The sequence below is a fragment of the Ascidia mentula genome, chromosome 5, assembly GCF_947561715.1.
Source record: "Ascidia mentula chromosome 5, kaAscMent1.1, whole genome shotgun sequence".
Lineage (NCBI taxonomy): Eukaryota > Metazoa > Chordata > Ascidiacea > Phlebobranchia > Ascidiidae > Ascidia > Ascidia mentula.
Genome location: NC_138570.1, coordinates 17,768,097 through 17,793,504, shown reverse-complemented (window position 1 = coordinate 17,793,504; position 25,408 = coordinate 17,768,097). Strand labels below are relative to the sequence as shown.

The 25,408-nt window shown below is 40.8% G+C and overlaps 1 protein-coding gene and 1 pseudogene across 2 annotated transcripts; one reads left to right on the top strand and one right to left on the bottom strand.

Moving 5' to 3' along the window:
• LOC145902168 (SCO-spondin-like) overlaps positions 1-25,408 on the bottom strand; it is a 196,756-nt pseudogene that overhangs the window by 50,007 nt on the left and 121,341 nt on the right.
• Positions 13,816-15,971, top strand: LOC145902184 (uncharacterized). Of its 2 annotated transcripts, none has more exons than XM_082990066.1 (8): positions 13,816-13,858; positions 13,934-14,074; positions 14,128-14,316; positions 14,728-14,913; positions 14,977-15,021; positions 15,115-15,282; positions 15,417-15,589; positions 15,676-15,971. In XM_082990066.1, the coding sequence occupies exons 2-8, from the start codon at positions 13,939-13,941 to the stop codon at positions 15,811-15,813; spliced, it is 1,035 nt and encodes a 344-aa protein (XP_082846192.1). In that variant the 5' UTR covers positions 13,816-13,858; positions 13,934-13,938; the 3' UTR covers positions 15,814-15,971. The 2 variants fall into 2 exon arrangements, with proteins under 2 accessions (XP_082846192.1, XP_082846191.1); XM_082990065.1 differs by having other exon boundaries at positions 13,824-13,880; positions 13,937-14,074.

Here is a 25,408-nt window from a genome sequence, read left to right as displayed (position 1 = left end):
CAACAGTATTTATACATATCTGTCAAGTTTGTTTTTGTCATTGTCTCGTCGTATTTAAGGAGTTCAACGGCAACAATTACCAAGACACGAAGGTTACCAACATATTTGAGAAACCTGTGGTAGCCGTAAAATTACGATTGATTCCAATTTCGTGGTATAGACGTATATCACTCAGACATGAATACTTGACCTGCTGAATACAAGCAATAAATAACGACTGATTCATTATCCATCTGGGTCTTGTGTTGTAAATAATTGTTATTATCCTTGTTGCGACCTATATGGCAAATGTTGATGCCGTAATCCTAAATATGAGCCTCAAGCTGGATCTTAACAACATTATTTATGATCGATGGGAAATCCTATTTGATTAACGCATTTGACATAAGATCGCACGTGAGTTCTAATTGTTGTGTTTTCCTAATCTGACTGTAATTGCAAACCTGATGCAAACACCACACCAACATTTATTGTATCAAGATCGGTTTTGAATACATTTTTCACACACACAAGAATATTAATGCGAAACTTGAGTGAATTGAAGACGCTCAGACAGAACTGAACAAAACAGAATCACAAAACCAAAAGAACTGAGGTGAGCACAGTACAGCTTCGCTACTCTGCCCCGCCTAAACGCACACGGAACGTTCCATTATTTAAACCGGAGAGAAACAAAGCGATCGAAGTGTTGTGGAAAGAAGGACGATCCAAGGACTAACGGTCAGCGAACAGTTAACAAAAGACGCACTCTTACACAAAACAATGAACGACTTCTCTAAGGCGACACATTTAAGCTAGCCAATAAAATCACATGAAAACACAGCTGTTGCGTAGAAACTCGTAACGAGATCAAATCACGTGAGAAAGCAACCGTTGTTACACATTTTGAAATGAGATGCTGGCCAAGACGCCACCTATAGAATGCCTTAACCCAATAATCCCATTGAAAGATATTCCGGACCTTAATACCCAAACTGCCTTACTTTTTAGCCATGCTTCTTACTTTGATAGTGATAAATTCAATTGTGTATAGTTTACTTAACGGTGCGATGTTTCGCCGCATAGATTTACCTGAAAGGAAATACAACTTGAACCGATATTTTAGGTCACGAAATTTTTGCGGAACCCCAGCAATTGCACATATAAGACCTGGGTCTATGTAAAATGTAAACCATGCAAAATATCAGAATAGTTATTTAATCATTATTTCTCTGCAAATATGACTGCAAAAGTGGAAAATACACAATTTGTACTTGGCATTTACAGGTGAAAAGATTTAAACACAACAAAGAACTTCATACCAAAGAGTCAAAATCGACTCAATGGAAAACGCAGGGGTACAAAAATCGCGGTTAACCGAGTGTTCAAAAATGCCAGAGCAGCATATCGAGTCTCTAGTTTCTGTTTGTTTGTTTATATGTTTGTTTACTTAGTCCGAATGTTAAACAAGAACTAAACAATTGCACTGATGAGACTGTCCAAACAAATCCATTATAATCTTTCCATATCTGACGCAAACTACGAGAGAAAAGAACCCAGGAAACCAAGCAATAGTCATATATGGAAGTGCACAATAAAATTACTTTTACGCAGCACACGCTGGCAGCGCTTGCCAACTGCCAGTGCTCGTAAATGGAGTTTTTTGTCCGGTCAAAATACGCGCGTCACGAAAATAAAATTTCTGCAACAAAAATTCAAACATGACACGACTTACAGCGCCACACAAACTAACCAACAAAACTTACCGAACTGTGACGTAGGCAAGCCTTGAATGTCTTTATACAAGCATACAAATTAATACAGTTGATTTCCGATAGTTAACTGCCTCCTAAACACAAAAAATATAAGAAAGCAGTAGGTTAAAAAGAACACAAACAGCACATCCATGCACACGCAAGCGTCGAATTTTTTCTGCGTGTCGAACATCTTGAGAAAAATTGTCGTGCGTGTCGAATAGCAAAAATGTCGTATTTGGTATCTAACGCATGAGAAAGAAAAATGGTACTTGTTTCGTAACAATGCCACGTGTTCGGTAACAATGCTCCAATTTGGAAACAATGGTTGGTTTTAGGTTTAACGCGCTTATTCGCTGAACGATAAAGTGTTGGCTGGTTTTTGCATTGATTTTGTCCAAAAATTGATTGCGGTTGCGTTTATTTAGCAATCTAAACAGACAAATTTATTTTGGGTGGGGATCCCGAACGATGATGCCATTAAGTTTTTAGCACTACGCAACCGTTCAGTTCAAAGCTTTTGTTTGGTAGAGACTCGAAATACAAATTTCTCCCAACAAAATTATTTGCGTTTTGAAATTAAACGACTTATATTGGCACCAACGTCTTCGAACCACTTTGCCACCAACATGTACTGCAAAAATTGACAACTAGAAAACTGGTAAGATCGATGTGAATGTTGCAATGTTGGCGTAACCGATACGTTAGCCTAAATGGAGTAATTATAGTAATTCAATTTGTGGACTTTTGAAGATAACAATAGCGTTGGTCTGTTCGTGGTACTGCAAACCAGTAACTTAACAATTATTTACGCCGCCCGTGTCGAACAGTGGCGTGGCGTGTCGAACACTTAGAATGGTCAAAAAGGCATAAATCGATACCATGTGCACAACTAAACTGAACGAAACAAATCCCGCCAACAGATCAAGACAATGCCATCATAGTGAATAACAAAGGCTATTACTTTGTGGTGACGGGTGGTGATGTCATTTTGCATTTTGCATTTTTGTCGTAATTTTGTTGCATTTTGCATTTTTGTCTTTTGCATGGTCGTAGCTTTTGTCGCCACTATCGCGACCTACAGAATGCACATACCCAAGACGGTGCGGTGTTACGACGCTACAATATCGTGTTATCTGAAGGAGAGCGAGGAGAAAACATGTCATTTATGGATAGTTTTAAGTTTAACAACACAACTCGTATCTCCCAATTACATCACATATGCGCTTATGAACGTTAGGGAGATCTCGCTAAGTAAGTTTGGCGGAAACTATTGAAAAACATCGCTAAGTAATGTTGCGCCATAGCTTCTTGAGGAAAGAAGAGTAAAAATGTTGTCAACGAGCACAACCGTTAATTTTACGAAAAGGAAGGTTAACAACGACTAAAAAAGCTGAAAAACGACAGTTCAGGGCGTAAACAGACTTCACACTTCTGAGCTTTTTCGAAGTGGGTGGCATTTTAACGTACACAAGTCAGGCCGATGATCGTTTATACGTGGTAATGCACCGTGAAAATACGATTCAAACCTGACGATCGGCAGCGTTGGGCACTACTTGTTCATATTATTTGTCAAAGAATGACAAAGATGCTCACATGTTTCTAATAACACGAAATTTAAAATAAACAAATGAGTATTAATGGTTTATGTGATTATTAGTTGTATGGTAGCAACAACGCTCAGTTCAACCACAAACCAGATCAACATATTTTCCCATGGCAGATTACCGGCTCTCTGACAGTTTGGGAGATTCTACACATGTGCTCACACAGGGAACTGTATGAAAAAGACGCCCTCGATACCTACACGTTCCGGGAAATTCAATGTAACAGGTCGGTTATGTCTACTCATCGCAACGACACGTGTACTTTAACAGATGAGACCTTTCACGAATTATTTGCTTCCCACCGCTTACGTTTGTTGTCGAAGCAGAATGCGTTTGGGTTTGGGAGAAATTATCGATCTTGTTTCTATTTTATTCGGGCGGGCTAACAGCCGCCACCACGAATATCACACAAAATTGTTGAAGGAAAGGAGTGAAATGGGGAGAAATTCATTAAAAAGAGGGCGGAAAGTAAACAAAAGGGTACAATAATGGCGAGACGAAAAGGCACAATGAAAAATACAGTTACAGACGCCGAGGGCGCTGCACGAAAAAATACACAAATGAAGACGACCGGAATTTACGAAAAATTATACAGTTGTAGACGACAAAGACGCTGCACGAGAAAAAAAGACAATACACTATTGGGGACGACAAAAGTACGGAATAATTCAGAGTGTTGCAGACGACAAATTTTATATGATGTATATGTTGGTTGCCCGGGGGATGGGTTTAAATTAAATAGTGGACGACGTCGGCCAAGACACCTTCGAGGTCGGCATTTGACCTGCTCCGTTGTAAAGTGAGTCGAAAGTTCATAGTGTGTTTCAGGGTCCGGATCAGGTGTTGGGGTACGTTAATTAAAGGGCGGGGGTCGTGTTTAATGCGATTACGAGTCTTCCAAATGGTGTGGGTGAGGGATGTATTTAATAGAGCTACAAGGGTTGAGGAGTATGGATTGTCTGACAGGGGGGTTTTAGGGAAAGTTAGGTAACTGGGGGTGTCGAAATATGTAAAGGTGTTATTAAGGAGGGAATTTAGGGTGTTTTTAACAAGGGATAAAAGTGGCTGTATAGTGGGGCAGGTATGGAAGAGGTGACCGAAGGTTTCCAGGGGGTAATTGCAAAAAAGGCATTGGGGATCTAAATCGAGGGGGAGATAGGACTTCTGGCATTTCAAGGGGAGAATTTTGTGTACTAGTCTATAATTAAAGGTTTTGAGGTAATTGGGAAAGATGGGGTGATGAATTTGCGACCAGTCGGTGTGGAAAAAGGGGTGCTGGGAATCATTTATTAATCTGGTGTAAAAGGGTTTGGATTTGGGACAAAACAGTTCTTGTTCAGTGGGTTTCATGGTATTGATTAGGGACAGAATATATTGGTAGTGAGTGGAGGGTGTTGTGGCGTGGGGGAGGTTATTTCTTATTCTAAAACTGTATAAATTTGATAAGGGGAGGCCGAGGTGGTATTCCAAGAGGGAGAGTTGGGGAGTTGTTGGGGTGTCCAAGATTCGATGTTTGTAATAATTTTTGACAGAAAAGAGAATGGATAGGTCAGCATAGAGGGGTAGATTTGCCGCGCCGTAACCACCAAGGTCACGGCGGTCTGCCAGGATGTTGATGGGCAAAGTTGGTAAATTTGGGCCTCCGACAAAGCTTGCCACAATGCCGTCGACCCGCTCTCGTTGCTGGGGTGGTAAGGGGTAAATTTTAGCCAAATACGAAATTTCGGGTAAGAGTAAAGTTTTAGTGAGAATGCATTTAGAATCGAAAGTGAGAAAGGGGTTGCTAATAGATTTGGCGCGGGTTTGCAAAGAGGAAATTGCTTTGTGCCAGGCCGTGCGCCGATGGGAATATTTAACGGGGTAATTTTATCTGGGTTCCATTTAATTTGATTCAAAAAGGGGTCGTCTGCAAGAGTGTGGAGGATGGCAATTGCTTCTGTTTTGGCGGGGTTCAGTTTAAGACCGGTGAATTTAGAAAATTTATTAATCAATGACAGGGAGTTACAGAGGGACTGCCGATGCGCCACCACGAGGGTGACGTCATCGGCGTAAGCAATTGCCTTGGGAATATTGCGGCATGGCACAGGGGTCGAAATGATAGAGGGGGTGTTTTGGAGGGCAACGAGTAACGGGTCTAAAGCAATCAGGAAGAGGTTCAGACTAAGGGGGTCTCCTTGTCTGACACCTCTCCTGATGGGAAAATCCCTTGTGGCGAAGCCATTGACGAAGACCCGGGAGTGGGCGCTGGAGTGAAGAGCAGAAAGATATTGAGTAAAGAGAGGGGGAAAGCGTTTAAGATTTAATTGAAGGAGTAACCATGGGAAGGAAATAGAGTCAAAGGCTTTTTGAAAATCGAGAGAAACGAAAAATGTGTTCGAATTGATTGAGGAAGCGTGAGAGTGTAAGTCGCGAAGAAGTGTGGTTGCGTCTGAGGTAGAGGATCCGGGGGTAGCAAATTGGTTGTGGGAGAGTATTGAAGTGATAAAGGGCTTGATACGGAGGTTAAGGATTTTATGAAGGATTTTGAGGTCGGTATTAAGTAAAGAAATAGGGCGGTAATTAGTCAAAAGGGTGGGGTCGTTTTTCTTGTGAATAATTGTTATATGGCCGAGATTAAATTCCAATGGGGTATAGGCGTTTTGGTAGGAGAAGTTAAGGGCTTGGGTAAGGTCGGACCCGATTAGGTCCCAGCAACGAGTATAAAACTCGATGCTGAGCCCATCGGGCCCGGGGGTTTTGTTAGGGGAAAAGAGGGAAAGGTTTTTTTTTACTTCGGACATTGTGATGGGGGCTGAGAGGGAATCTAGGTACTGATCAGGGATTAATTTGGAAGGAAGTTGGGCAAATTCGTCACTGGGGGGCGGCAAGGGAAGTTGTTCGGATGTGTATAAGTCTGTGTAAAATTTGCGGGTGTGTTCTAGTATTTCCTTGGGGGTTGTGAGAGGGAGTCCATGGGGGTCTTGAAATTCGAGGATGGGGGGTTTGCGACGTGAAGGGAAAAGCTGGGAATAGAGAGTTTTATCGGCTATGTTTTTGAATTGGGGATCGGAGGAGAGGGATTTCATAAGTGAGGAGCGGGCATTGGAAAGGTATGTATTATTTAGGGACTTTTTGAGGGATTGGAATTGGGCTAAGTTTTGTGGGGTCGGGTAATCATTGACTTTTTGGCGGGAGGATTCGAACTGCTGGTGAAGGAGGAGGGTTTCGGTGCGGTGGGATTGTGCTAAACGTTTTGAATGGGCTTGGATGAGGGATTTAATTTTAGTTTTCAGGGTGAGCCAGAAGTCCATGGGATTGGGGTGTAAGGGACCTAAGGTTTGCCAGAGGGGGTAATGTTGGGATAAATCTATTTGAAAGTCAGGGTCAAGGAGGGTAGATGTGTTATTCTTCCAGGAGCCTTTGCCCCTGGGAGGAGAGGAAATGATGTTGAGGGTGAGGGTAACTAAATCATGGTCGGAGAAGGGGCATGGAGTAAAGGTATGTTGCCTAGGGATCAATGGAGGGGAAATATAAACTCTGTCTATTCGGGATTGGGTACCAGGGGCGCGACGGGAGAATTGGCAAAGGGAGGGATAAAGAGCACGAAAGGAGTCTTGGAGGTTGAAGGTGGATAATAAATTAATTAAAGGTGGGCTGGACCGGCGTGATTGAACAGGGGGATATTTATCGAGGGTTGGGTTTAGGACGCAATTAAAATCGCCGGCCAGAATTAAAGGGTGGGGTGAAGTTAAATAAGGGTAGAGGGAGTCAAAGAAATTATTGCGTAGGGTTATTTTATCAGCTCCAGAGGGGGCGTAAACGTTAACTAAATGGAAGGTATGGGTTAGGGTTGAGATGTCGGCCGCAATAATGCGACCGGCAGAGTCAGAAAATGAATTGAGAATTTGAAGTGTGGAGGAGTTTAGAAGAACTGCGACACCACCTTGGGCATAGCCTGTCGGAGGTGCCGAGTTTAAGAGGATGGGGCCAGAAGTCCATTCGGACTTCCACAGGGATTCGGTTTGGGGAGTAGAGTGAGTTTCTTGGAGGCAAAAAAGGTCAAAGTTCAAAGAGGAAAGGTACCGGAACAGGGCTCTTCTCTTAGGTGCCTGGCCTAGGCCGTTAACGTTAAGGGTGCAAATTTTCAAAAAAAGGACGCCATTGTATTCATAAAGAAAACACAAAAAACAAAAATGGGTGGCAATAATTGGAGGGTGGCTTATTCAATTCAATAAAATGTTGAATTAAAATCGTTGGGGATGATAACTTTACAATTACAAACTATTTTCTCCCCGGGCATTAGATTGTACGTGACGCCACAAGTGCAGCTTATCAGCAGGCGTTGACACTTTTTATTTGTGCAACGTGAAGGGCTAAGGTAGGCTTCTTCCGCAGCCCAATTGCCACAGCGACATTGAAAATGTGCTGTGCCACATAAACATTTCATATCCTTGCCTGCATATGCTGTGTGGCAGCATGATGTCTTCTTTGGGGGTGAAGGCGTTGCGCTGTTCTTTCGTTTGCGGGATCGTACCGCCTCTGTAGACTTCGCGCCGCTTCCCGTGACGTCAGCTGTCACGGTTGGCGGCGCATCTTCAGTGGCAACAGCTGCCACATCTTTCTTATTAACAGGTGTGACTTCACGTGTCACACCTGGAGTTGTAACGGCTTTATCGGCCGTTTCTGGAGCCTTCGCATTTTGCGTCGGGGCGGCCTTATCAGCCGCCTCTGGCGCCTTCTCGTCGAGCGTTGCGACGAGCGCACCTGCGCCCGCCAACGCCGACTCGCTCTTATCTTCAACTTGCTGCTTTTTCGCGCCTGCGTCTTTCGTTGCGGCTGCAGCCGCTTTTCGCTCTTCTACATGGTTTGCGAAACTTGGGCACTCGCGTTTCACGTGGCCCATTTCATGGCAGAAATCGCACTTTTTGGGCTGCCCTTCATACGTCACTTCGATAACTTTTTTGCCCAGACGCAGGCGCTCGGGAATGTGATTTTGGGCCAAAACAGAGTTCTTCATAATAATGACCCGCTTGCCGCCATAGACGCTTTCGTCGTCATATACTTTCCACCCTTTCTTGACTGGGGCGTATTTCGACATGTAATTTAGCAATGCCGACATTTTTATGCGCGGGTGAACTTTAGAAAGAAACACCCGCATCTCATCATCGCAATGGGCGTTGGCATAGACCGCCTTGCCACTTGCTCTAATACTGGCGGCAAGCTCTTTAGCTTTTTCTGCGGAACTGCAGTTGAATAGAACTTTGCCATTTGGGTAGGGAATTACGCCCTCCAAAGATCGAATACTGATTTTAAGCTGTTTTAGCAGCTTATAAAGTTCTGGCTTCTTCAGCCCTGGATTAAAACGGGCTTCAACATCCAAATTAGGGTCGGTATCGAAAGGATCGACCGCTGGCACAGTTCCGGCCGAAACAACAGGCCGGGAAGCTAACGCTTGCGCGTAGTTCATAATTTTCACTGCCTTTTGTGCGTCTCCAACAAATTCGCACGGGCTGGCCACTGGCAGCTCACCTCTCCTTTCAAAGAAAAAGCAGCCCTTAGAAGGCCTGGGCTGGCTTTGCGCAGTGGCCTCAGATAGTCTACAACAGATCATTAACCAGAAAAACTAAGACGAAAACTTGTAAGACTGGCTGAAATCACTGTTTTATATAGACTCAAATAATTTGCAATATAGCTGAATAGAGGTCAGAACACGTATGCTTGCCTTATTCAAATAGCATCGCTAAGTAATGTTGCGCCATAGCTTCTTGAGGAAAGAAGAGTAAAAATGTTGTCAACGAGCACAACCGTTAATTTTGCGAAAAGGAAGGTTAACAACGACTAAAAAAGCTGAAAAACCACAGTTCATGGCGTAAACAGATTTTACACTTCTGAGCTTTTTCGAAGTGGGTGGCATTTTAACGTACACAAGTCCAGCCGATGATCGTTTATACGTGGTAATGCACCGTAAAAATCCGATTTAAACCTGACGATCGGCAGCGTTGGCCACTACTTGTTCATATTATTTGTCAAAGAATGACAAAGATGCTCACATGTTTCTAATAACACGAAATTTAAAATAAACAAATGAGTATTAATGGTTTATGTGATTATTAGTTGCATGGTAGCAACAACGCTCAGTTCAATCCACAAACCAGATCAACATATTTTCCCATGGCAGATTACCGGCTCTCTGACAGTTTGGGAGATTCTACACATGTGCTCACACAGGGAACTGTATGAAAAATACGCTCTGGATACCTACACGTTCCGGGAAATTCAATGTAACAGGTCGGTTATGTCTACTCATCGCTACGACACGTGTACTTTAACAGATGAGACCTTTCACGGATTATTTGCTTCCAACCGCTTACGTTTGTTGTCGAAGCAGAATGCGTTCGGGTTTGGGAGAAATTATCGATCTTGTTCAGCAACAGATCGCGGTATCAACTGACGTCACTAGATTCAGTTGTATGACACAGTGTTTTATTGTCTCTGCGCTGTCCCACGTCATACCGGAACAAATCTAGGAACTCTTTCCGTTTCCCATTTGTCGACCCATATGTTGTTGTCAGGACTGTCGTTCGTGAATCCTAAACAAGATTATTAGATGATTTTTAACTAGGTTTTACCTGACACCAATACATGCAGGGCGCTGGTCTTACATTTATCGCCATATCAGCCAATTAACCCAAAAGCGACTAAATCGTTTGTTAGGAATTTGACACTTCTTTTGCCCTCGCGTTGCATCAAATTTTTGCGATTTATAACCGAATAATAAGTAACAACGGTTTCACAAACGGATAAGTTTTTCATGGTCAAAATACATAGAAAGTGCTACATCACAGTATTGCTTTCCCTACAACATTCATAAGAATTAATTACATTTTGCATTATAACTTTAAACTACCGATATGGGGCTGATATATACTCTCAGTGCACCCTTCTCATAATTCCACCCTCTGTATTTTAGCAGCTACCTGGTTCCCACCGAACCTCCAACGCCCAAAACACCCAACAACGACGGTTGGAATCCCACCTGGGAAGATAAGGTGGAATTAGGACCTTCCACTTCGGCTGGTTTGGATAGAATTATTAAAACTAGCAATGAAAGCACAGCAGAGCTTGGAATGGTCGACTGTGCCGAAGAATGCCTGGAAGACCCTTTTTAGAGCTCAATCATAAATTGTATTACAATTTCTTTAATGGGCAAAAATTGGTGAATACTGCACCAAATCATGTAGAATTGTTTCAGGAAGTTTGGGGTTAATATTATTTGGACGTATTACCACAGTCAGAGAATGCGGACAAGATTTGGTCCAAAATCGAATAAGTTTGATGCGCGACTGAAATGTGTAAGTATCAAAATTCGTGGGTGTTACAGAAACCAGTTCTGGTTTCCAGAAAATGGATTTTGATCTTGTTTCGAATTTGTTTTCAAACTCTATTGTAATGAACTTTCATACAGGGAGATTATTGTTCCTAATTTGAAAAAAAAAAATGTTTCTATCTGGGAAAAACATTCTTGCCAATCACTTCATTTGTGCGTTTTGTAATGTTTTAAGTTCATCAATGCTTTTTACACTTTTACGTTTCGTCAAATATATTTGTTTGTGAAATTTTGCTGATTTAGTGCATGGGTGCAAAATATTTGTAGTTTATAACTTTGAAAATGAAAGCCAAAGCTAAAATGCTGTGATACATTAGAATTAGTAAAGGTTTCGAACACTAACTGCGTTCATCATCAGTACTACAACGAGTGCTTGCAAGAAAAGCGTCAGGGTAATAAAGGACTGAGGAGGCAGAAGGGAAACAGCAGCAGCAACAACGCGCAACAAGCCAGAGGCATGTCACGTGACAACAACATGGAAGCACAGCAGCGACGTCATCATTAGCAATGCGTCAGGCTGCAGTACGGACCTAGCTGATTAAGTTCACTCTATTCAGCTTCAGAGATAACATCGGTTTAATTAAGTAAGTGGTAAAAAATACTATATCACACATTAAATGGTTTGGGAGCTTTGGCCGCAAGTGTTACGGAATAAGTGTTCCGTGATTTATTTGCTGATCGCCTAAGATCGTGAAACCTTTCTTACCAACTCTCTGTAGCGTCAGCTAGTGGTCGTTGGAGCTCTGAGGGTCAACGGGAAATCCACAAAGCAAATCACACTTTTTGAAATTATCAGCATGATACAGGATTAATAAATGTCGCACCATAAACGTACCGCAGTTAGCCTCTCTTGATTGAAGGTTAGTCACCTGAAAAGTAACAATCGAAACTCACACGCAACGCATTTTAACCATTGCAAAATAATTCATGAAAACAAGTTAATTTGAAAAAGGTCACAATAAAACAGTATACCACGCACTAAAACAGAACACGTGCGTGGTAGCACACAGTTAATTAAACACAAACGTGGGGGCAGGGAATCTGCGCACCGCAGTCGGCACACGCCCACAAACACAACTTACAATTTCGCAACACATAACCAACCGCGTTATATTTTCCCTTTTATATTTCGATGTTTCGTGGCATCTTTTCGAGTCCGCCGAACAAGCAAACGTTCGTGAAACAAACACGCCTCACATCGCAAAAGATTTGAAAAATCCTGAATCAAATATACAGTTTAGTATCCTGAGGTAACCCACGATGTGGACAACCCCATACCGACGAGCACTAAATCGCGATTTTTTTTTGACCACACCGGTATTTGAACCCAGGATGTCCTGGGCACGAATCCCGATCCGATTTTTACAAACATCTTCAACTAACAGTCGTCTAGCAACGTTTGTTGTTTCAACGTTTCAGGGTTACCAACCGCCTAGTGGCGCAAATGAGTCCTGTCGGCAAGGATTTAGGTAACCTTATATACATGGTGCGTGGTTTATACAAATGCTATTTCGTTATCGGCGAGCTTATTTCAAAATTTGTCTTCAATTTAGCTGTTATTTACGCTACACAAGTGCCAAAATGTTGTCGCATACAATTGTGTCCTTGCATACGTTGGCTGTTGCTTACAATTTTAGTTTCAAAAAAAGGAAAGTAATAATAATGTTATCAACAAATGCTTTCAATTTCTACCACTGTAAATGAGTTTGTCAATATTTGTTCCAACGCAAATTCAGTCATTACTTTGGCCGATCGGAATCGGAATACAAACGGTTTCAACACACAAGCAGTTGATTCTTGTTTGCTTTTTGTATAATTGATTTTTTCATTCTTGTCGCTTTGCTGAATTCATTTCTTCAAACCAATTAAACGCTCAACCGTTTTAACCAATTAAAAGGGTTGCAACACCTGATATGCACTGATACGTAACCACAATCAATCGTTCATTTAACTCGACTTTAGGGAAGGCGACTCACGCTTGACTGCATTTATCAGGTTCGGTACTCTCACTTCACCGCACTGCTATCTACTTGTTATAAATCATTAAAATCATTATCCTGATATATGTGCGACATTTTCTGTAAGCTCCATTGGTTTGTAATATGAGTCGATATTGATCAGCCACAAAAGCATTTTCCTCCACGTTTTCCAAATATTTTAGAATAATCGTTTATTTTTGACGGTACACACACATATGACGATTAGGGTAATTACCTCAAGCCAGTCCATGGTTTGGTTTAAGGTAACTGTTCTCCCCCATTTATAAAAGGCAAAAGTAAGGCAAACGATATGGCGTTTCCCAAACGGTTTGTTATAAACCGAGAAAAACTCTTTTTACCCACAAACTGCCAACGCAAATTAATCACAAATGTGTCTTTAAATGACTGCTGATGACTAAGCAACATTCATATGCGTCACACTCTCCTTCGTAAACAAACCAACAAATTAATTGAACAAAACAATTGTGGAACTACAATACAATTAATTTAAATAAAAAGTACCAGAAATTAATTTGTTTCAAAGTTGAGTTTAGATTAATAGTTTTATCATGGGAGCAATTCATCTATTAATCGAGTTTGATTACTGGAATTGTTTCAGTGTTTTTAGACTTCGAATTTCATGAATTGTTTTGTCCAGATTACAATGTGCGGATAAAATATTGACAGTTGTGCTTGCGTTTTATTCTTTCGCTCAGATATGAAATTAGTTCAAGAAAAACTTTTCGAAATAAAGTAAATTTGTGTATAAGCTGCAGACAAATGGCCACTGTTTCGACTTAACAAGTCTCATCAGTGCAGCTGGTGTTACTTTCCGACGACTTTGCTGACCGAATAGCGAAGCAAAGATTGAAGTAAGGGTTTTTGAAATTCAGCATTTTAAAAACTTGAAGCATGAAGTAAACATGAAGTCCTGTGATTCATGTGTTTTGTAGCCATTTGACTCTTGTGTAATATCCTATTACAATCCACTCCCACACGATGACGTGCGAATCACATGTTTGCATGAGCGTGAATAATATAATAACCACCAAACATTTTTAATTTTCCTCTGACAAGCATGTACTAATAAATAACAGGTGGCCGATGAAATCTGGGCATTAACAAAGACATTCAACGATGAACGAAGTTTACGAAGATCCAAAACATTTTTCGGTGAAGATGTCAGGCAATAAAGGTGCTATTACGTTAAGATATTTTTGTAATTATTTCCTGTCTTCTATTCTATAGTAGATATGGGATCAAATGAAAAGCGTTGTGTTAGTTTCGGAGTTGGACATTTGGCGATTCTCATCACAGCTCTATTGTTCATTGTCAACTTCGGGATTTCCTTGTTCATTATAACAAACTATCACTCCAAATCTACTCAAGGTATAAAACATTACTATGTTTACGTGTGATGCAGCGTGTTTTGTTCTTAATAGATTTAATAACATGCAACAAACCACCATCATTTGGAAACGCTTCGTGTTTTCCGGATCGTTCAACGTACAGTATTGGATCAAGTCAGACTTGTGCATGCGATGGAGGATTTCATTCCACTAATCCTATGATTAGATATTGTCTCGAAAACGGAACTTGGAGCAAAATGTTGTCAAATTGCTCTATAGTAGGTCGGTGAAGCAACACAGTGGTTCCTATTAGGCTTTGTCAACGGTTTAACAATTCCGACTGTGTTTATTATATAAAATATATACAGTATATTTTAAATACGTGGTTTGGCAAACTTGCTTGGAAATGTCGCAAATCTATATCTTTAAACCAGGAGTCGGTAATATTTCTATTGGCGCGTAATTCCTGCGAGGTCTTCCCATGACCCAGTATTTTTCCACTAAAAATTGCCTTCTTTAACCATTTATACTGTTTTTAAATCATGGAATCTTGAAAGATTTTAGGCAGATTATATCCTACCCATGTTGTGAAAAAACGTTAATGCTTTCTAAATAGTCCTCAATTTGATTAAACTAATAACCATGTGAAGCAAACACGATGAATTGTATCCATGAATTTATATCGCTTGGCAGAGACGATATTGTGCAACAAACTTCCTTCAATTGGAAACGCCTCCTGTATTCCGGTTCGTTCAACGTACAGTGTTGGTACAAGTCAGACTTGTACATGCAATGAAGGATTCCATTCAATTAATCCGATGATTAGATATTGTCTTGAAGATGGAACTTGGAGCAATACATTGTCTCAATGTGTCAAAGGTCTGTTATGATGGATATCATGACTAATTCATATGGTAATTGGCCTTTTGTATTTTTCTGCAGCAGAAGAAAATCAAATTTTGAAAGTATTGGTACCGGCAAATAGAGGTAATGTTTCGAGGTGAAACACATGAGAAACTACGTGTAGCATTACAATCTTACAATCTACTCCCATAACGCTCTTAACATCAATTTATTCAGATTCTTTGTGTAAATTGGGTTTGAAAACCGGCTACATCAAGGACAGCTCCATAACTGCATCGTCTTTTCATGATAACCATAATAGCGAGTTGTACCACCCAAGGAATGGTCGTTTAGACCGCCCCATTATACCTGGAGTGCATTATGGTGGTTGGAGTGCAGCAACAAGTTAGCAAACAGTCATTTTTGTTGCAAAACGTTTTTAATGCCAGTTTTTTGCAAAGATTGTTTGTAATGCGGCTTTCATACGAACGTTGGGTTGTACTTTTAATTTGTACTAAAAGTTCTGTCGCGTTAAACAGATATTGCTGATCAGTGGATTCAGATCGACGTAGAAACACCCACCAATATTATCGGTGTTATCATACAAGGAAGAAACGACGCGGATCAATGGGTGAAGAAATTCAAGATATCTTTCAACAGTCCTGACGAATCCCACTGGAAGTTTGTGACAGGAAGTGATGGACAAGTTGTGGTAAGCTTTACGTTTGAAGCATCAATCAAATTTAACATTAAACTGATCTAGTTCTTTCATGTATAAAAGTTCTTTTCTTGTTTTAGGTATTCAATGGCAACAACGACAGAAACACGAAGGTAACCAATCTTTTCGACAACCCCTTAAATGCTGTAAAACTACGATTGATTCCAACTTTGTGGCATGCCTATATATCGCTTAGGCATGAATACTTGACTTGCTAAATATCTGCTGTGAATATCTGTCGCAAATGTTTTATGGAAGTTAAATTTGAAATATCACAACTAAGTTTATTTGGGTATATTATACAAGTTTTTAATTTAAACATAATTTCTGACATGTGTATCTCCTACCAAAGTTTAAAATGTGAAACTATATCTTTATTTAATGCAAAAACGGCTAGCAACAAGTAATATATTAATTGTGTTATTCTACCATTGCAAGTATGCGTATTGTACTTGGACTTCTTAAAATTGGAACTGATATTCTGAACAGACGCATATAGTTTCTGAGACGTCTAGAACTTTCTTTCGGCCTGAAAGTGAAATTGCAATCAGTTTATCTCTGATATTGTGTCAGATTAATATTGTTGGGAGATTATGTGTTTTCTTGTTTCGCGTTAAAAAATAACCACCCATTAGTTCAACAATCGCAGCACTTTTTATTGCGATCAAAAACTGATCAAAACAACAACATGCTTACAACCCTGCAAACACCTGACTGAAAGTTTTGTGTGGAATGTTGAGCTGTGTGAAAGTTAAACACATAGTTAATAATTCATTAGTTTGCCTATCACTTCTAAATATACGATAAAAGTTCACGATCGTTTGGGCATAGTACAACATAAGCCTGATCGTGAGAGAGATATCTAAAAAGGCAACTTGTCTTCTTTCCTTTTTCATCATACCCAACTTGTCTTCGTAAGTCCTAGTAGTAATAATGAGCCGAGTAGCATGGGCACTCTTCACTTATTAGGGATCGGGCACTCTTCACTTATGTGGGATCGGGCACTCTTCACTTGATTTGAGATCGGGCACTCTTCACTTGGTTTGAGATCGCGCACTGTTCTGTGGAATCGCGCACTGTTCTGTGGGATCGGGCACTCTTCACTTGGTTTGAGATCGCGCACTGTTCTGTGGAATCGCGCACTGTTCTGTGGGATCGGACACTGTTCTGTGGGATCGGGCACTCTTCACTTGGTTTGAGATCGCGCACTGTTCTGTGGAATTGCGCACTGTTCTGTGGGATCGGGCACTGTTCACTTATATGGGATTGGTCCCATATTGTAGGAAATATAACTTAGAGTGGTTCATTTGGTGAATGAGTTGGTCGAGTAAGGACGTAAACCCAAGTGAGAAGTTTTTTGAATGAGCATTACTCACTAGATGGTATAAAAGAGTTGTGGGTGTGAAGGCTTTCGGTTTGTTCACTTGCGTTCTGAGTTGTAACAGGGTTCAGAAGAAATAGATTGCAGTTGCAGTGGAGTTGAAGGTTGGTCTTTAGATTAGTTTAAAGTTAAAAAATGTATGTACAGTAAGAAAGTAATAATAATGAAAGTTTGAATATAGTTTATAAGCTAGAGATATAATATATTTTTAAATGCAGGTGTGATCGAAACTGATTTAGTTGCTTACTTTTTACAAAGTTTTCCGTTAAGAAATGGATAAACCACCGGGAAAGAAACGGCCGTTTCCATGCGCCGCTTGTGGTGCTAGATTTCGGAAGAAAGAACATTTGCAAAAACACATGTCCTCTTGCGATAAACAAGTTACATGTGATCATTGCGAAAAAGTGTAAGTACTGAATATTTTTTTATTTTCGTTTGTTGGTACTAATTGTATTTTATTCTGCTTGTTATATAGTTTTGGGGCGAGGTCGAATCTACAAAGGCATTTAAAAAATACTTGCCCGAAAATCCACGGTCCAAGAAAGAGGTAAGTTTGCATGAAATTGTTTTACATTTTTAAAATCTAATTTATGTTTCTGCAGTAGAACGACAAAACGTACATCGGACACTGACAATTGTGGAGCAGAAGTTCGGAAAAAGCCAAGGTAAATGGAATTGTTGTTAAAAAATAAAATGAAATCAATTGAATTCCGTTTTTGCCCAATGCGATTTGTCGTGAACAGAACAGAAAATGCGAACCTTAGTGAACCAATTGGCGCCACCGTAAATCCACGACCAACGCCAACAAGAAAAACTATTGGACTAGCCGCTGAGAAATTGGTCAATTTAGCAACAGAACCGTCAAACCAAGTCACTACTGACAACATTGAAAATCAAGAACCTATGTTTGGAGCATCCAATACGTAAGAGTGATTTTAAACCAAGTCCTTTTTTATATTATGTCTCTACAAGCCTAATTTTAGCATGTCTTCTAAGTATAAAATAGCTATTGGTTTAAAGTCTATCCTTATGTTACAACGTTATAGTTTCATTTAGCAACAACTGCGATGAACATCAGTTTGCATGTGAATTCGTTGATAACATTTTAAAGGAACTTAAAGCTGGCGCACTAAAGTGCGATACGGGCTTAGATGATGTCGATGTTGAAAGTACTGCCGATGGAAGGAAGCGAAACTTATGAACAGTAAGTGATCTAATTATGATCTTATAAAATTATGCTTAGAAAAGAACTTCACCAATTTGAGGATTTTTGCTTAGGGCTACTAAATACTCCAACGATTGATATCACTCCGGCAAACGAAATTCCTCTGCAAAGTTTACCACAGAGGTTATATCTTTTCGAATAAAACGCCGTTAGACAGAGGGAGTTAAACAATCTTGTTTTCACAGCGAGGCCATGTAGCGGTCGCCGACATACTTAAAAACATTTTAACTGTAGACATTACAAGTGGCGTTATCGAAGCTAACATGCACGTTTCCTTAGAACGCTGTGACTTAACTTCATGGGATTAGTTTTTGAAAGAATATAACCTCGTGTTTTGACAGTAATTTGATAAAAAAAATTTGCCACAATTAAAATTACTTTTTACACAAAGATCTAGATTAATAAATAAAAAATGTCAAATCGTCACAACTTTAAATTTTTTTTTTGCGTAGAGAAGAACTGCAACATTTTGAAATTGATGGAATGTTGCCTGATGTGGCGATCGTAACAGACGAGGACTTTTGCTTAGGGCTGCTGAATACCCCAAACGTTGATAACACTACCGAGAAGGAAATAGAACTACAAAGTTTGCCAAAGAGGTAATATATTATGTATAAACCACCGTTAGATAGTGTGAGTTAAATAGCGCTTTTTAAAGGAATATAGCCTCGTGTTTTGTCAGTAATTTGATATCCTGACTAAAAAAAAAATTGCCATAATTTTATACTCTGAATGTTTTACACAAAGATCTAGATTAAATAAAAAATTGTCACAACTCTGTACACTTATTGATAACACTACGGCGAGCGAAATTCCTCAACAAAGTTTGCCATGAAGTACTATATTATGTACAAACTACGTTTAGACAGTGGGAGTTAAATACCGTAGCTATGTTGCGGTGCGGTCGCCGACAGACTTGAAATCATTTTTTAAACGGAGACACTACGCGTTAGCGACGTTTACAACACGTTTCCAAAGCATGTTGAGACTTATTGCGTTTAATTTTTTTAAATGATTATAACCTCGAGTTTTGTCAATAATTTGATACCCTGACTGAACAAAAAATTGTTACAACTCTGTACACATTTGTTTTTGCTCAGAGGAAAAATCCACCAATTTGAAGTAAAAACATACGAAATGTTGCCTGAAGTGGCGATCGTATAGCAGGCGAGGATTTTTGCTACGTTGATAACACTACGGCGAGCGAAATTGCACTGCAAAGTTTGCCGAGTAATATATTATGTATAAACTATCGTTAGACAGTGGGAGTTAAATAGCGTAGCTTTATTGCGGTCGCCGACAGACTTGAAATCTTTTTTTTGTTTATCTGCAGACACCACGCGTTAGCGACGTTTACAACACTTTTCCAAAGTATGTTGAGACCTTATGCGTTTAATTGTCTGTACTTTGTTATGTTGATTAGACAACAATTGCCATTGTAAATGTCCTTTGCATAAAAACATTCTTTTGTTTAGCGAAGTTACCTTGAAAGACTAAAATCCCAGTGTTTTTTAATATATTATTTGAATAATAATATGTCTCATTTCGTAAGATTTACTTTGTAGAATCAAAGCTCGCCCGTCGCTGAGGCAAACATTCAGCTAGCCAATACCTGTAACGCCAATATCAATGCGGTTGACCAACACGCATACTCAAACTTAAGCGATTCGATTGTTGGCGACCATGTCGCAGTAGCGCCCGGCGGTGGCGATGATCTTAGTTGTGGGGACAGGTTCATGCAAAGCGTCAGCCCGATGTATGTAAGATACAAAACGGCTTAATACTATTTTGTTGCATTGGTTGCCTAACAAATTTTGACAGCTTCCTGAACTATAAATATACTTTACGTTAATAAATTTAGTGTATAAATGCTAAAAATTTATTTGTTCCAGTAATACTTGTGTTAAAAGGTTTGTGAACTTAATGCATTTATGAGGACTAGAACCTAAAACGCGTAGTGGTTCTTTGCAGCGAAATCAGACGTGAACCAATAGTTGAAGTGGAACATCCCTTGTCACCTTTTACAGCTTCACAAGAATTGAAATGTGAGGAAATTTGCAGGGTTGCAGAAGCGAAACTTTGTAGTGCTCCGCCTCGTATTCAAAGGGGTTGGTAAGTTGCCAGACATGGTTACCCTTGGAACCAGAATTATATCCATTTTTCTTGCAGGGGAAGCAGTGGTGAAGCCAAACAACGGCCACAGGAAAATGAACGAGATAGACTCATCGCTCGAAACATCAGAGCCATTCAAACACACTGCAGAATTGGTCAAGTGACAAGCGTCTTCAACTTCCGCGCACCAATTTCCTTCGACAATTTAAATAGTATTGCCGATGAAGTTTTGCGCTTTGGCAATCGAGCTTTCAGGATCAATGCCAGTTTTGGCTTTTCTATGGAAAATGTAGCCGGGGAACAACGTTATTTTCACTCGAGTGCTTACAATTTTCAACTTTTTGACACACCTTATGTTGTCCGCACACGCGATGACTTGATTGCTTTTCTTGAAAGCCTGGAAGACAAAGATGACTTGGAAAGTGTGCGACTTCTGCGACCTAATAGCTCCTGGAAACCTAGCGAAATTTTAAATGTAACCTTTTATATTTACTACACAAACAGCCCATTAATTGGATAGGATTAAATTGGATTTGATTGGACGTCACGCGAAATTGAGGCCCATACACTGCGAACAAATGTCTTATTCCACTGCCTCTGTTTTTCCGTTCATTTGCAATACATTTTGATTCCAGTGGGGATTAAACTATGTAAACAGTTTCATTCATGTTGGTTTGAATCACATTAACTTTCCAAGTGAACAACCTTCCCAACATGAAATTTATTTTGTAATGTCCTCCAGTTGGTTGCTTGTCAAGTGTAAACTTATTTGGTGCAGTGTTGTACGCTTAAATAACAAGCGGGGATCCGATGCTAAAGCTGAATTTGTTTTTTAAGAAACATTTCAGCTACAAATCAATAAATAGTCATCGACTTTTTTTGTTGTCGTTTTTTTTTCGCCTTAGTGTAGGTAGTGATTCATCTCAAAAGGGTTGCGCCATCGCTGGCAAACCATTCATTGGGAGTGAGGCACAATGCGAGAGGTGAAGCAATCCCGAACAAGATGAGCGCTCATGTATTGCACAATTTGTTGGAATATTTTATGGCAGGTTTTGAACGGGATCACGTCATTTTGATTGTATATAAGACGGTATAGATACTTCATTCCTCATCAACGAACAGAAGCAACCAACGGAGAAGATGTCACTCAACAGACGTATTGTTCCCGACACCGTCGATTCAACCAGACAGCAAAGCGCTACACAGCTGCTGACAGAGATATGCAGAAGTCGCCGACCTGCAGGTATGTCTTGACGAGGTTTTGCTTTTCTTCCGTTTCCTAATTTATTTTTGGTTGCTGTAGGTACCAGACTTTGCTGTGCAACGTTGTATGTGAAGTTTAGAGGAGAATGTTTTGACCACGACGAACTCCGGAAACTGGCTCCTTCCCTGTTTCCAGAAACACCCTACGTGTTGCTATTTCCCAAACCGTTTGCCGACGCCTTCAGTCGCGTGCAGGTGGTGTACTGGTCCACAGCAGACGCGGTGGAAGATTGTATCGTCGCCGACCGAGTGAAGAATATGGCAATCGACGTGGCTGTCGATGGAATTGCATTAAGTTTTAAATCTAAATCTGTGTTTTCACCCGCCGCGTATTTGAGACCAATAATAGAAAATGCCGATTCTTTTGAATTTTACCAAAGTCGCTCGCAGTTGATTGATTCGGTTGTTCGCGAACAAGTGCTTCAAGTGCAAGAAATTTTTATTTCTACCGCTCAAGACAAACATTCCGATGTTGGTGCTGCTTTTCTGTGTTTTCCACTTTCACAATAAACCTTCCCTCTCTCTCCTCCTTCGGAGGAGAGCACTCACCTTCGGTGAGTGCAAAAAAAGGGGGGAAACTCGACTTGTACATACCACTATCGCTGTTGTTGCAAATTATTGTATTAAACGATTACATGTTTGAAACGAACGCACAGACAGTTTGATCGTTCTCACGCAAGTCAGAAGAAAATGTATCGACTATACGAGACATAGAAAATCCACGTGCACGAAACAGTAAATAATACATACAATGAGGGCCGCAGGCAGATGAGAGGGGGTGCTGTACAATGCGACGGTTCCATTTCCATTGAGTGGCATTTCGGTTTAGAAAATTTACAAGCTCCTCGTGGATCGGGGCACGCCCGAACGTGTCATAAAACTCCCCCCGTCCTTCCCCATCAAAAAACATCGCAAGCCAATGCATTCCGGGTCTATTACTGGGATCAGTATTCACAATATATGCTTTGGGATAGGGGTGGTTCAACGTAGTGAGTTCATCCCGCGCATAGACACCATAAAACACGGATCCAATGGCTTGGTCACGAGATAAAATAGATGCGATTTGAAGTTCGTCCATTTAAGCCGAGTAATCGAAAATTACGTTTTTGAATTTGTCAATCTCCAATACATTGTCATATTCCGCGTACACCAAGATATTTATAGTGTTCGCGAGAGCCGTGCCAAAGTGAACCTCCAAACGAATGTTACCGTGCTTAACCAAATCAAAGGTAGCCAGATCTGCCATATCAGGACTGAGGTCAAAGCAATAGAGTGTGAATCCCTGCCCATATTCGGAGAGTGATATTCCACTACCGGCGTTTTCAAAAAATGTTCCCATCCCAGTAAAAAGGCTAATGAAGCTCCTCGCATAATTTTTTGATGTGAAATTTGGTTGAAGCGCCTTTCCCGGCACGATTTTCCCGTCATGGTACAGAGCCAGGTAATTCACATCAAAGTGTTTAAAATTAAACGGATTTTTTGCATAAGCTCCATTAAATGCGTCGTTGTCAACAAACCCCACCACTACTCGCTTTGGGATCTGGCCACGTATAAATGTGTCATGTGTCGTGGAAAGGTTTCCACGTGGGACCGAGTACACTTGCACAGATGTCCTCGTGATTGGATATTTGGCAGTAGCCTTCTCCAATGCTTTTATATGTCCCATCAAAACAGGGGCACTCGGACGTACTTTACGAACATACAACCGAACGTCTTTAAGGTTGACCTTGTAACCGGTATTCGCCTCGGCCATAATCGAAAACGGATCTTTGCTCCTGATCAAGCGGATCTTCACGTCAACGCCATTTAATACATAACGAAACTGATTCATCATGTCGATATGGAGCTTGCCTAACATTTCAATGTCACGACTACCACTTGCACAGTCGCGTCTGGTGATATATCCAGCATTTCCTGCATCCAAAGTCTCAAACTTTCCTGCCGTATCTTTATGCCACATCGCCGCAGTTAATTGGGATTCTTTTGCATCATTCCCGAAGCTTAAAAGGCTCTCGAGGTAAGCACGGTAGGGATACGTGTTACTAGCAGGTGTGACAACTTTGTTGTTTAAAGACAAGTCAACTTGATCCCATAGAGCATGTAGCCAATAATTACAAGGACCAACGGCTGCGTCTGCGTCAATATTTGTCCCATCTGCCTTGGTTATGCGCGCTGTGCACAGAAGCATAGTATTTGCTAGATCTATGTAATCTTCCCCTGTCCCAGAAACGGTAAATTCTATAGGGCCGGCATCACTCAATGTCGAAAGGGGCATAAATTCCACCCACTGGGAATGTTCGATGCTGACTTGTGTGGGTTTTAGCGCAAATAAATCAAGTTCACTTTTCAAGCATTTTCCAGACTGTTGGTTAATGAGGCTGCCCATGTTATGAAAATATATCCGCTTTCTTTCGTCTTGGGGAACGTTTTTTCTTCGTCTTTTTTCTGCGTTTAGTTGCAGGTTCTCCGGGTGGGTGTGTAAAGGACCGCTGCGCAGAACGTAATAATGATTTTCCCGCCTCTCGTGAACGTTTTATAGCTGCTGCCCGTGGTGATTGCCCAGCCAACATGTCACCGGCGAATTAGGCACCTGATTTAATCACTTCTTTTCCGATACGGCTTGCGCCCGATTTAAGTAGCGATAGTACAGCCCTACCAAGACTCGCAAACACACTACCCAATCCGTGGCCACGTTGTGAAACTGCTCCACTGAAAAAAGGCATTCCATGACCAGCTTGGGCCACATAGTAATTCTCATAGTCTTTAATATCGTTTTGCACACAATATGGAGTGCCGCATTGACGCTGCATTTTCCGTCTAAATGTATAAGGGTGTTTTTCGAAAGTGAAGTGTAGCGATCACCCGACCGCTTTCAAAAGGAATCAAACCCCCGAATTCGTTTCTTAAACTTAGTTCTACACTCGTGATGGTACTTCCACGTAATGGTTGATACGATAGACGTGAGAACCTTTTAAACACTGTCTCTCCAGGCTCTCCTTGAGCTGGGATCGTATCGAGAAGGGGAACAAGTGAATCGCCCACTATACGCGGTTCAACGAGATCACAATAGACGAAAATGGTCGAAAATTCATTCTCCAGAGTGCACCTTCCTTCGGTTGTGTGGCTTCCTTCGTAAAGGTGTGGAAGTGGAGTTGTTTGAAAGCCCAAAAGTTGCCCAAGGTCATCAGAGAGCGCCATTTGACTTTCCCTAGGGAGGTTTATAGTGGTCAAACGCGTCACCGGATCAAATACAAATAAATTATTAATCACACCCCCATCGGGGTTAAAATCATCGGTTTCTGATTCCTGAAGAAGTCGTTTAAATTCCTTGGTGCCTTCTGTTTTAACTAATTTTGTCATTGTACTTGCAAGTTCCTTTCCCGATTTATAAAGCCCGCTTGGAAGCGTCAACTTTTTAGTAGCTTCGGCCCCCACTCTCATTCCGAACCACACTTCTGACCCAATATTTTTCCATGAGTAGGGATATTGAATGTCACTTAACGCCACTTCCCATTTTCCCTGATCCAAGTGAATGCTTTTAGGAAGTTTAGTTTGAATTGGGTCGTTGTATTTTCGGGGTAAAACTCTAAACTACTATTGCTCGGAAGAGTCACGTAAAACATTCTTGTTTTTCAAACTCGGTGCTGGCAACAGATACCCAACCTCACTTGCCAGTAACGCTGTCCAAAGATTCGGGTTTGGGTGTCCCAACGTCAAATTCACAAGACTGGTGATGACTACAACAAAAATGAGAAACACTTGACAAAAAAACACAACTTCTTCACGAGGCAAACTTCGCCCACACCACACCCAATCTCCTCCTGAAGTCATT